Below are 13,314 nucleotides of genomic sequence, written 5' to 3'. Positions count from 1 at the left end.
TTTTGCAAGGAAGGAGCTGCAGACAGGGAGACTCCAGGTCCAGAGGCATTCAGCACTTACAGTGGAGGATTTGAATTCAAGCAGCCGCATGATCCAGTCCCATTGTGACAGATTCTCTCAGTTGCTTTGGGAGAGACAAGACCTCTGCCTCAGTTACCTCATCCATAAAATGGGGAGAATAAATGTTCTCTCCAAGGAATAAGGGAGGGGTCAAATAGTATCCGTAAAGTACTTTGACTCAAACTGCTAATCCGCTCACGCAGTCTGAATGTTACAACAGGCTGAGCTCAGACGTGGGAGGGAGCCTTTAATGCACTCAGAAGCACCGACGGCCACACGACGAAGTGTGCACGTTGGATGGGAGGCCACATCGAAGAGGAAAGCAGCATGCACAAAGGGCGGAGTGAGATTTCAGCTACAGGGGCCGCTCTTGCTTCATGCTGAATGGGATCGGGTCAGGCAAGGCAGAATTTTTACTGCAGGCAGGACTTGCTCCACACACTTGACGTTCCCCCGGTCTCAAGAGGTCTACAAGCTGCAACCAGGTGTCAGTTTGCTAGCAACAGCAAGCAGGGGATTAGGGTGTGAAGAGGAACGCGCACAAACAGGGAACGGTTGGAAGCCAGGCTTATACTCATTCTGAAGCACATGTACTAAAGCAAATGCAGTATTCAATGAGGTGAGTTGCTTGCATTTCAGCCCTGAGGCTGTCAGCCTGGCACTTCTACAAGCTCTTTGAAATATCGAAGGACTGTCTCAACCTTCTCTTTTTTTGCTTATGTCTGGTGGATGCACAATGCACTGAAATCACTCTGTGCAAAGGAAAGGGTGCGAGCTGAGAACGTCAGTTGTGCCTGAGCCTGCAATGACTCCATAACCAGAGAGGGAAAAGGAAGTCTTCAAAAAGTCTTCTCTGCTTCGAGACTGGCCATCTCCGACTCTGTAGGATTCTAGAGGCTATGCTGGAGAAAGAGCTACTTGGATTACGAGGCTCATCAAAAAAACACAGATGACCACACACTTCAACCCAAAGAGAAAACGAGAGGTTTCAAATGCGTTCTCCATTCATTTCTCATTTAATACAAGCGCGGACAGAAAAGCAGGTAAGACCTTGTAGACACTTCCATCTGCTTACAAACCAAAAGGTGAATCACTCCTATTCTGCTTGCTCAAATAAATCCTTGTTTAGGGGCCTTAAAAACCATGCTGGAGCAACGAGGCGAGTCCGCTTCAAAAGGGAGGGAGGAAACAGCATTTCGCCATGTTGCCTTTTCAATATAATCAACATGTTCACAAAATAGGTTTGATTTGTAATACAAAAGTAAAATTGTTCGCTCCACACTTCTAAATTAAAATCACAAGGGAAAATAAACTTTTCGACCAGAGACCCTCCTGCTTTTCATATCACTCAACCCTTCCTCCTTTCAACACAATATGCAGAAAGCTTTTACTTTTAAATTGTATCCATGATACTTTGGAGGATTAACACACAGGAAAAGAAGGAAAAGGCATATTGCGCTCCCCGCCCCCAACATGGCACGTAAGTGTCCAACTCACATTGAAAGATGCTTAACCTGCCATGAAGTTCTCCCCTAAGCCATGCCCCCATGTACCAGATTTCAGAGTTTTCCTGAGCACATGCAGAATTCACAATTTATAGAATTCCATGCATGTCTTAATCTGTACTCTTTAAAAAGTGTGTTTTGAGAGGTATGAAGTGTATTTATAATATTCAGCAAGTGTGGAATATGCTGCCCCGTCAGATCTCGGGATTCCCCCTCCCGCTTCCCGAGGAAGAGGAATGAAGGGGAAAAGCAACATGGGGACATTAAAAAAAAGGGGGGGGGGCAAGAAACAATGACATTTTGTTTAGCACTGACCGATAGGATCCAAGGATCCTTACTTATATAAAACCCTATGTAAGTTGAAGAAGTCATTCATGACTCGACTCAAATCTCATGGTCTCCTTTATTATCCTAGACTATTTTTTTTAAAATTTTATTTTAATTTTCGTTAAATATACCTCCGCAGGGCACAATCACATACAATCAATACGATTGGTAAATTACACGAGCTCTATCCCAAGCATATATGCACCAATGTAAAAAGTTATTTAAAAAAACAAAAACAAACGAAAAAATAAAATAAACTCCACCCAAAAAGGTGATAATGACGGTAGAATGTCTCGGGGAGACTGGTATGAACCAAAGAAAACTAGGTTTACAAATAAAGTATTTCTGTAGAGAAATCCCACAACTGGAAACAGTTAGGTGGCTTTTAAAGTGGGAATGCATGTGGTTGTGTGCTCTGTCTCCACTGAATGGAAGAAAATGGGGACAGAGCTCTTCACATTACTGTCACTGGTTATCAAAAGTAGAAAAAAAAAAAATCAATCAAGCTACAGTGTAGCTGTTAAGCTGACCTTCAAGGAAAGCGCCTCTTCGTACAGAGGTTGCTCACCTGGCAAGCAGAAGCCTCAGGGAAGGCAGAAATTCCTTACGCTAGTAAAGCTAAAGTCCCATTATTGGCTATTTTGTCCACGTTGCAGCCACCCACTTAGAGGCTGCAAAGGAATGGCATAAAAATGATGAACAATGGATCAGCTGTGTTGCTTGGGGGGTTATTTCTCCTTTCTGGATTCAAGTTGATCTCTGGATGCACAGAAAGCTTCTGCCACCTCTACTAAAAGCTAGAAAGGAGCTCACTGCACAGGTCCAGTTGTGGGATCCATCCAGTACACAATCTGGTTTGGATGCCAAAGACTTGTATTATCTGCCACAAATTATTAACAACTTTAATATTACAGAGAAGCAAATGATTTTTAGTTTATACCATAAACATCAAATACACCAGAGGATTTTGGTTTTTTTAGTTACAGATACATATACATATTTCAGTGTATCTAATACTTCTTTCTTATCAGGGATTGCATCTCCCTTTGGTTGTACTTTCCCCAAGACCAAAACCAAAACCAAAACCAAAAAAAAAAAAAAAAAAACAAAAAAAAAACCACCTACCAAACCCCCAAAAAACCCCAACCCAACACAAAAACAAAACAACCAGATGCCCCAAACACCTTTTTCCTATTTTTAAGTTGATACTACTGTGTTTTCCTTGTGGGCCCAAACTTTCCTTGCAGGAGGAACCAGTGGAAAAACCCCCCAAAACTTATACATCTCCAGATCTATCAGGCAAAGATGTCCAGAATTTGGTAGCTGGAACTCAGCACCTGAATGGAAGATGCCTGATTTTCAGAGGTGCTGAGCGGCTGCAGGTCCCACTGGACTGAGAGAGGTTAACTTTCCAGAAGCTACAGGAGCTCAGCAGCACTGCAGGTCAGACCCCTTATTCGGGTGGCTAAATTGTTAACATCCAACTCTGGACATCTTGGCCACGGTGTTATAAAGTTTCACCTGCACTGGGAAGCAGTTGAGGAGGAAGTCCAGTGTACACAGAGGAAGAACCAAATTGTTCATGCACTCCATTAGAATGTAACAAAGAAAGTGGAGATGTTTTGGAAATCGTATTCCTCATTCCCATGGCATGAAACCACTCTCACTACTGATACAATCATTTAAAAAAAAAGGTCACATTAATATTCCCTTCCCCTCCAATGAAAAGTCCCATCTACATCACAACAACCAGTTGCTTCCAAAGGTGAGGCATGATCAGACACATTTAACACCTGGTTTTGACTACAATGTAGAACCTGTGTCAGGTGCCTCTATTGGAATAAGGCCTCCAGACTACTTGACTGGTGTCCTGCAACACTTGAGCCTCTTTCCGGTATGTGCCATTTTGTGTCAATGCAAGTAGTAGATGACAGCAACATTCCAGCATCTGTGTTTAATATTTATATTAAATTTGCCAGAAGAGCAAATCAGTTTCAATGTCATACGGACAATCTTGGCCCTGTACTCACATACTGCAAAGGACACAAAATGTCACTTATCTGCACAAAGGCTGTGTTTAGAAGGTGGCTCAGATGTGCCGACTCAAATTTAGCATGACAGGCTTTTCACCAATTCAGTGTGTGAATCACTACTCTGAATAAGACAGCGGAAGCATGTCACTCTGATAATATTCGTTTATACATCTCTTAACTGTCTCACAGCTAATACTGCCGATATTGGGCAGTGGGGCAGAAAGTGTACCTATTTTAGAGACGAGTGGAGGAGAAGGGAATCAATATAATGGCAAGTTATGGAGGTGAAGTCATGCCACAGTTATTCTGCCTGCTCATTTGAATGACTCTAGGTACTTTTCTCACAGCTCTTCCAATGATTTTTCCCCTTTATTAAACACAGAGGAGACTAACGGGCAGCACTGCTACTCAATGCCCCCGTTTTTAGTACTGAATTTATTGGGCTTTTCTCTTAATCTTATCAAGTACTCCCTCTTCAAAATACTGCCCTGAGGTTTGGTACTTATCACTGACCTGTGGCGGTCAGGATACTTTTAAAAGCACCACACTTTTGTGACTGGGAACAGCAAGAAGTGGAGAGTTTTCCCCGATTATTTTTGCTATTTAGGAATTCCCCTCTCAATTTCAAAAGTTAAATCTGCAAGAAATTTAAGCAAACTCCTGTGAAGTAGTTAAAAAAGGGCACGTGTCAAACTCAAAGCCCAATTCTACTCCTTTGCAGTTCAGTGAGTTGGTCACAGATATCAAATACCTATCATCAGTAGGCATGTTGTGCAGTACTTGATTTAAAGCCATGGTACAGCTGGACAGGAGTCTTGTCAGTCTCACTGGACACTCTTATAAGTCAGCAAAGATTCACATTTGCAGCAAACTAGTTTTTAGATATTTTAAATCCAACAGGTTAATCATGGATTAATTTTTATAAACATGGCTTTTTGAATGATGTAAACCTTTAAAGTCCCTCCTCCGTTATCTGTAAATTAGCTGAGTGCATGGGAGTGGATGAAAGAACAAGTATGACAGTTAGAAGACTCCAAATATATTAGGTGCTTAAACACACCTTTTTTAAATTGCGTAACTAGATGAACTGATGACTTACCACCATTTAACGTAGGATTAAGGCTTGATAATCATTAACTGTGCAAACTGCTACCAGGAGAATACAGTCAACTCACAAAGTTCTACAAAGATTTGACAATCAAAACAGCTCATTGAGGGGGGAAAAAGTGAAAAGAATGAAGCACAAGTCTTTGGCTCTCCTTTAAAGAAAAACAGCAGTTTACCATGTTTATACAGACCCCCTGTTTGCCTACCAGTAGGGGCAATATCACATTTGTGCATCACTGAGTAATAACACCATTAGAAAAGGCAACTTCACAGAAGTTATTGGCTAAGCGAATTCATTTGAATGCTCGGTTTTGAAGCAGCAAGCTGTCACTGTTGCACGATCAGGGAGGATGATGGGCAAGCCAGAGGGAAGAGAGGGGTGGACTGGAGGGAGATCACAGGGGCTAGCAGAAACCAGGCAGCTGAAGAAGAATTTGAGGTTAAAGTGGTAACAGCATTAAATGTATGAAAGGTGCTCAGATCCACAGGACTCTGATTTTGAAATGGGGCAGGGCAGCCTACAAACTGCTAGAAGATAAGCATATAGAAATCTCTCATTAAAATGAGGAACTGGGGCACGCGCAAGAAGGAACAAACCCATGATACTATAGAAAAAATGAGATTTTGTTTATATTCCTAACTGGTCACCTATTTGTGTCTGGCATCGTAAAGCTCAGCCTGCTATCTGAAGCGCCTCGTTTTTAGGGCTCTGTGCACACGATGGTTGAAACTGCGAGCCACAAGCATTTACAAGGTTCCATCTACACCAGCAAGTCTGCCCGACTAGTCATACAACATGACAGCACCCCAACCGTGTCCCAACAGTGCTCTCGCTAGAGTACATGGGACCAAGCCAGGCTGCAGCAGTTTCATTTAACCCAACTGGACAGTGGTCGGGTTTCATAGGGACAGGAACAAGCCACAAATGAGTGAAGCAGCAAACATAGCTGGTCACGGGAATTTAGGTTGTCTGCTTTAACAATCAATCCTTACCCCTGAAGAGTATTGGGTGCTCTCAGTTCTGCTGGCAGGATTTTTCCACAGAAAGTGGATTTCGGGTACTGTCTTCATTAAGATTTAAAGCCTTTTTTTCTGGTTCTGAAACCCTATTTCACTGGTTGTATCACCTACACTTCTCTACAGAAACACAGGGAAAGGGCAAAAGCAGGAGAAAAAGGAAACAAAGCCAAAATCAATAAGGTATGAACATATTAAACAGGCAAGCTAAAAAGCCAAACTACAATGTTAAACAAACAGGGCATTCACCTGGAGAGACTGATCACAACAAGGACACAAAAAGTACAGGACACAAAGGAGCGGGGGATAACACTGAGGTACTCTAACACATTGCTTTAGGAGCATTTATCCTCGTTGACCTACATGTACTGGTTTGAGCAGTTCTTACTATAGAATTCCCCCTCCCTGCAAAAGTTAGAGAGAAAAAGGTCAGTTCTGAACTGCAAATAAAATTAGTTGGCACAACAGATAACGGATCATTTTTTCCCCCTCCTTCCTCCAGATTTTCTTCCTACAAATTTTAATTATTTTACGTAAAGCAATTTTTTCTAGTCAGAAGTAAAAAATAAGACACCTGGCCTTCTGCACTTGCCCTCCTAGCTTAGAATACTGCTCGAAATCATCTCAACTAAAACGAGCATGTGTTAATATAAACAGCAGAAAAAAGTTTCTTAAAAATAACGTCGTCAAGGCTGAGCAGGTGATGGTCTCTGCAGTGCAGGAGTCCAGCCCACAGCAGCATGCTGCCAACCAGTGCACTGAGCTCATCCCAAGAGGGAGAAGGATGGAAAACAAATGACACTCTCTCAGGGAAGTCAGCCTGGTCCTCTTGAGCGGGAAGGACAGAGGCTATGATCAAGGAAGGTGCAAGGTGTAAACATGTACCAGCAGGAGAAAAAAAAAAAAAAAAAAAAAAAAAAAAGAGTGCAGCTGGTGAGACTCCAGGACAAAGAAGATTTTTTTTCTCCTTGATTTGTGGGGAACACACACACACACACACACACACACACACACACACACACACACACACACACACACACACACACACACACACACACACACACACACACACACACACACACACACACACACACACACACAACAAGCCACAAAGCTGCTTTCCTTGGCAATTCTGAGGCCAACGTTCAGCAAAGAGTGAAATAAACATGCATAAAGTGTGGCTGCGAGCTGAAAAGGCTTTATCTTCATTCAGTGCTTCTACCTCCCAATCAGACATTTGATCAGAACAGCTGCGCTCATGCGAAAAAATTCTTAACACATACCCAATATATATACAGATATAACTATGTATATATGTATATATATATATATATATATTTATTTATTTATATATATAAATTTTTATTTAAATAAAAAAGAAAGCTCGAATCCCAAGCCAATATGTGTATCAAATCCTTGACCAGCCAGGTCTGTAGGGCATAATCAAATTCAATGTGAAATAGTATATAAATGCGGTGCCTTGACTGGGCAAATTAAATAATCGCTACTCAAATGAGTCTTCTGTTTGGACTCTCTACTGGTAGGCAATAGTGGGACTGTATTCCCTCCCATTTTATTTAAATTAACGGTATGACAGATGCAAAGCTTAGTCCAAGGTTCCTAAGACCTTAGCAGGAGTTAAAGGTTAAGAAATAACTAAACAAGAAAAGTATTAACTCTTGCTTTTACCCAACCAAAGCAATGCAATAATTTATTACATAACCAGTGCTTTCTGATTTAGTAGTCTAATCCAGAAAGAAGAGCAAAAAGCAGGCCCCGGGGGGCATGGAGGGAGTAACACTACCCAGATTCTTTCCCACTGAGCTTTCTATGCAGAGGGACTCGTTCAGTGCAGGCTACAAGGGTCAAAACACATGCAGCAAGAGCAAACCCTCACTCATGTTTGTGCTTGTTAAGAGGAATTCTCAATGGAATGAGAACATGCAGGCCTGAAAGTCCTGTCTCAAATGCTTCTGGCAGGATCACTGTGGCACCTGAACTGGCATTACTGGATGCAACTTTTCTCCTAGAGAGACGAAATGCTGGCTCCTGAAAGGATTCCATGCAGCTATGACAGGCAAGGCTCAAGAGGAAGAGCTGGACTGCCAGCCATTGCTGTGTCCTGGTACACATGGATCTTACCAAACATTGCTACTACACCTGCCCTCCTCTATTTTGCCAATTACCAAGTGCTGTGCATGCAAGACAAAGTTCTTTTCCTCTTCCCATGAGAGGCCTTTCCTGACATCACAAATAAAACATTTTAGGCCAGAAGTGGCAGATTATAAAAGCAGAAGACTTCTATTTACACACAAGCAGCTCAATAATTACCAGTGAGGGGGGAGGGGAAGCTATAATTGAAATAGTGTTTTAAAAACAGGAAAACGGAAGGCCTGTTCCAAAGCTCACACAAGTCAATGGAAGTCTCTTCACTGACTGACTTCACTGGCTTTGGATCAGGTTGACAATAGGCAGTCCATGCCCTTTCTGAGGCAACCTTGGATGCTCGGGTTACAAAAAAGGCCCTTTATAAAAGACTCTTCTCATGGCCTAATAAAGGAAACTTTCTAGTTCCTTAAAAATCGGTGTTCTCTTTGGGTATTTTGCTATTGCTAGAGATGAAAACTTTTTGGTGCCTCTGTCATGTTGCCCAATGGCAACTGCTGGTCGGGCAAATAGCTCAGGCTCGGGATCCAGACAGCCAATTTCTACTCTCTCTCCTGGAAGTCTGAAACATGCAGGTCTCAATTAGTTGAGGCCCTCTGCCGTTGACTCAACTCGCATCCCAGCCACACACACACACACACACACACACACACACACACACACACAAAAAACACACACACCACCATAACATGCATACACTGGACTCTTTGCTACTGCTGGAATCATAGCTTTGAGGATTCATGCTGCAGCAGGATGGATATTATGGAATGCTTTCACTGAGCTGAGAAAATTACATCAACTGTGGCTAAAAGCCAAGGGGTATAAGTGGAACGGTAATGTAGTCATTGACGTGAACGCCTAGTAACAAGAAGTTAACATTAAAAACAAAACTACGGATACTTGCTGCATGTTTTTTGACTCTGCAATTCATGGCTTCCCTCCATTCCATGTCCCTCATTCACCTTTAAATTCATACCAGGAGGCAGTTAACGTTGTTCAGAGGTGAAAGGGAGTAGAGGTGGTAAAGATTTATACACTGGGTATGTAATAATACCAAAGGAAAAGAAAAAACCTACTTCATTAAGATCATACAATTAATCAAACAGAGTATATATATATAATATCTTTTTTTTTAAAGCCCTGGGATCCAAGGCGTCCAAAGTTATTAAAATAAAGTTCATTCACAGAACAAAAACAAATTTAATCTGAATTGCTTGCAGATACTGCTAATTTTTTTTTTAATTAAAAAATGTGTTAAGTGTGAACTATGTGCAGGGTTTGTTTCTAGTAGTGGTGTTTGTGCACATTGCCTCCGGATCTCCTGCTAATGCTGCTCCTGTGTTTCTCTGACCACTGTTAGAGGGAAGTGTGATGGAAGCTACCAACTCCCCCTCCCCAACAGAAACTCGGGGTGGGGGGGATGCTTTCCTCACTTCATGGAGAAGAGGTGGGTGCAACTCCTGTTCTTTGGGAGTCCTGGTTATCTCCTCCCCCCTCTGGGTCCTCTGACAGGCTCAGAGAAGAGGTCTTGTTTGATAGGAGGCTGATGTTCTCTTGCGTCAAGACTGATCCATTTGGGACATCACTGTGGAAGGAGAAAAGGGGAATAAATGAACAGATTTTAAACATGGGAAACAAGGCCCAGCCTGTTGTTGCTGTGGTGTTTCAATAACCATGCATCTCTTTTGTAAGACAGTCACAAGACATTCATTGCCTTGGTCAATGAATCATTTACTGTTCATGTATACCCATCCCATGAGAAAAAAAAATACATTAAGGATACTGGAAAACAAAACAAAAACACTACAAGGGAAACATTTTAAGGGTCCTATAATAGCACTAGATTGTATCCATTATGAAATACACACAGAAATAATTAACTATCCTTCAAATTATAATTTGCATAAACAGAGTATTTAAAGTAGCCATTTTCCCCCTCCCCAGAACAGTTTTTTGAGATACGTGTCACTATTTCCACAGTGGAAGGGGAAACTGCTGTTCTGTTAAGACTTCCCTCTTGTGACTTTTGGCCCATGACAGAGTAGGGAAGTTTGTGCAGCACTAACGAGAGGAAAGATGAAGACTCGAAATAGCTCTAATTTCTCTGGACTTCTAAATGATTGCTATGTACCCTCCATTAGACTCCAACAAAGTGGTGCTATCAGCAGCAATTTAGGACACACTACTGTCTTCAATATTGATTCACTGTTAGGATGGCAAAAACATTAATATTTTTAGTGTTTATTTTTTACAGCTAGCAATTAGAATAACTTGAAAATTACATTGGAAAGACCAACATTTAAGTATGAATAAAGCACGATTGCATCACAGGTTCATTGCTGTTTCTCTGCTTACCCAATGTGCAAAAAATTTCAGGAATCAGTAATGGCATGATGGTCAAGTTAATACACCAGCTAACTAAAATCCTTCACCGATTTCCAAACACTGAGCTAATATCAATATTTACAATTATCTAACAGAAATTATACAAACTAGTTTCACTAACAACTGCAAAGCCTGTGTCCTTCTGTTCATGGTGGAGAGAAGCCACTGCAGTCTTTTCCAGCTCAACTACATCTGAAGACCTTAACAATTGTTGTAACCAATGCTTATAAAAAAACCTCGAGATGGCTGTTAAGTGGACTTATAAAACTTTCCAGCCAACAGCATGTTGTAATGCTTTTAATTTATGGTAGATGCAGTCCTAGTTCATATCACGCAGCTCAATCTCTATTGGAAGCTTTGTGCAAGTGCAAAAGCAGAATTTTGTCCTGATTTTGTGTACTGGAATGAACACTCTCATTTCACAGCAAACTCCCCCGCCTCCCCCAAAAAATTATTCCTGTTACTAAAAACAGAATAATTTGTTTTACGTGAGAGACTAGCTAACAATTCACAAACAGCTTCATTTCATTTCTCCCCTTGGCTGAAATCACCCCACATTGAATAATTACATGCATACTCAATATAAAAAAGTGATAGAAATGCAACAGGTATCGGATGCTCTTCGTATTCTTAAGAGACGGGCCTGACTAACTTATCCTCTAAGGACCAATGGAAATTCCAATCTGTTACCTGAACGTCAGTGTGAGGTCCTCAGCTGGAACCTTGTTTGATGGTTCTAGTTGTCCATTTTCTGTCTGTTTATTGGTGCCCAGGCTGCTTTTCATGTCCAGTGAAGACTGGCTCTCCTTTGAAAGAAGAGGACAGAAAATACTGTTTCACATCATCCAAAGATTCTGTGGCTTCATTCCATGGGAACAGAAGAGAATGCTTGTAAATATTAAACAAAGCCCCTCGAGACAAGAAAACTGGTTCAGAGGGATCTAGCCACCCTCACAGGATACAGAATTTCCCAAAAGACAGGAATGATTCCTATTCTGTGAAGCAAAGATCAGGGACTTTCATGCCAAAGGCTGAGTATTGAACACTAGCTTTCTACTGGATGGAACTGCAAAATTCTTATGCATGTTACAATACAGACTGTGTGTTGTAGACACCTGAAAGGCAACATTTATAAGCCAAGGAAGACGAACAGCCATTTGGCACGAAGATTTTTTTTAATTTAGCTGTGCAGTTATAAATTAGTCTTACTCTTGTTTTCAAAAGTGCAGCTGAATATTTTAAGTACAGTAACATTCTAACCCGGTACCCAAAATGCTATTACCTGAAGGGTGTGACTAATACAATGATGAAAGGGAAATGACTAACATTGGTCGCAGTCATCCAGCAGAAAGCTCTATGGCCAGGGCTAAAGGGCTGCAGCCAACCAAGCAGTCCACATTCCACCTCAACACTTCCCCTCCCCACAGCACTCACCATGCTCAGCTCACGGGTTCTCTTCCCGATTTCCCTCTCCACCTGGTGCAGTTCCATACTCAGCTGTTCGCTTGAGATCATCCCAGACCACTTAGGAGGTGGCGGTGGAGGCTGTGGTTGGCCTGCCAGGGCGGTTGCCTCCCTCTGCAACAGCAGCCTGTTATTAATAGCCTAAATGCATAAAGCCAAGCACATATACAACTAAGCACACAACAAACCATGCAAAGAGATGGACCAGGCTGCAAATCAGGAGGATTGCCTAGTTGCAAAACCCAAGCCTTCCCTCCCCTTACATGGGTTACAATGGCTTGACTTTGAAAGCATTTCCAGCAATATTTCAAAGGTCTCTCCCTTACATCCAGTTACAAGATCTTTTTTTGTTTGTTTTTTTAAAAGTGTCAGTATTTAACATGCAGTTATTTTATTATTGTAACAAATAATTAAGCCCAATAAAAGTTGTTCTGCCCCGATTTTTATTTTTCATTTGCAAATGAAGCCACCATACATTCATGTGGAAATGTTCTTTTGTGAAGTGTTTGCTCAAGAAGAGTTCCTGGAGGACAAGCAAACCCATATCCTTGGAATAAGAAGAAGAAGTGAAGTGTTTTGCCCCTGTAGAGATCACCAGATCCTTGCAATATCAATGTAGATACAACACAACTACTTTTTAAAAATTGTTTAAAGATCCTAAAATGGGAGGTGCTGTAAGTACAGATAATGAGTGGTTCTTTCCCAACCTGTCAGCAAGCAACGAGGAAAGAGGAAGCAGAGGGAGATCAAGTAACTCGTTCCAAGTCACACAATGATTAAACAAGAATCCCAAAATTACATGAGTGAATCTGTTTTGTATTTAAACTTTTGAGACCATCTTTCCTTACAGCAATCACAGACAAGTGGTCAACAGTTAACACAGACACTTATTCATTAAAGTAAAAGTAATGAATAAGTAAAGGCTGCAGCTAGTTTAGACCTAAAGCTTTGTCTCTGGATTGTAAAAAGCTAGTTGTGTCTAGAAAAAAAAACCCATGAAAGATCCTGTGACCTGAACCGTGACTTGGGTCTCAAGGTTTTAAAGTTCTTAAAGTTCATATTCAAATCTAACCATTTTAAGAGATACGACAATCAAGATGAATTATAGTGGTATGTAGGGGAGGAAAGCCAGGTAGAGGTTCTGAAACTTTCAACTACTCCTGCACTAAGGCACCACCAAAGGCAAGCATGCACAATTTAAACACAATTTCCCTCTTGTTCCTGAATAAGAGCACAATAACACAAACAAG

General features: G+C 41.4%; 1 protein-coding gene across 5 annotated transcripts in view; it reads right to left on the bottom strand.

Annotated features, from left to right (window-relative positions):
* Positions 1 to 13,314, bottom strand: part of RC3H1 (ring finger and CCCH-type domains 1) — an 88,088-nt gene that overhangs the window by 2,328 nt on the left and 72,446 nt on the right. For 3 of the 5 annotated variants that reach the window (XM_075936937.1, XM_075936941.1, XM_075936938.1), the window contains 3 exons: positions 12,035 to 12,205; positions 11,291 to 11,406; positions 1,950 to 9,800 (listed from right to left, as the gene is read on the bottom strand). In XM_075936937.1, the coding sequence (XP_075793052.1) occupies positions 9,650 to 9,800; positions 11,291 to 11,406; positions 12,035 to 12,205 (438 nt within the window). In that variant the 3' untranslated portion in view covers positions 1,950 to 9,649. Of the gene's footprint in view, positions 1 to 1,949; positions 9,801 to 11,290; positions 11,407 to 12,034; positions 12,206 to 13,314 lie in introns of those variants that run through there. The other 2 variants (XR_012906052.1, XM_075936939.1) reach the window with 2 other exon arrangements.

This window comes from Pelodiscus sinensis, chromosome 9, assembly GCF_049634645.1.
Source record: "Pelodiscus sinensis isolate JC-2024 chromosome 9, ASM4963464v1, whole genome shotgun sequence".
In the NCBI taxonomy this organism is placed as follows: Eukaryota; Metazoa; Chordata; order Testudines; family Trionychidae; genus Pelodiscus; species Pelodiscus sinensis.
This window is presented reverse-complemented; position numbering and strand designations above follow the sequence as displayed.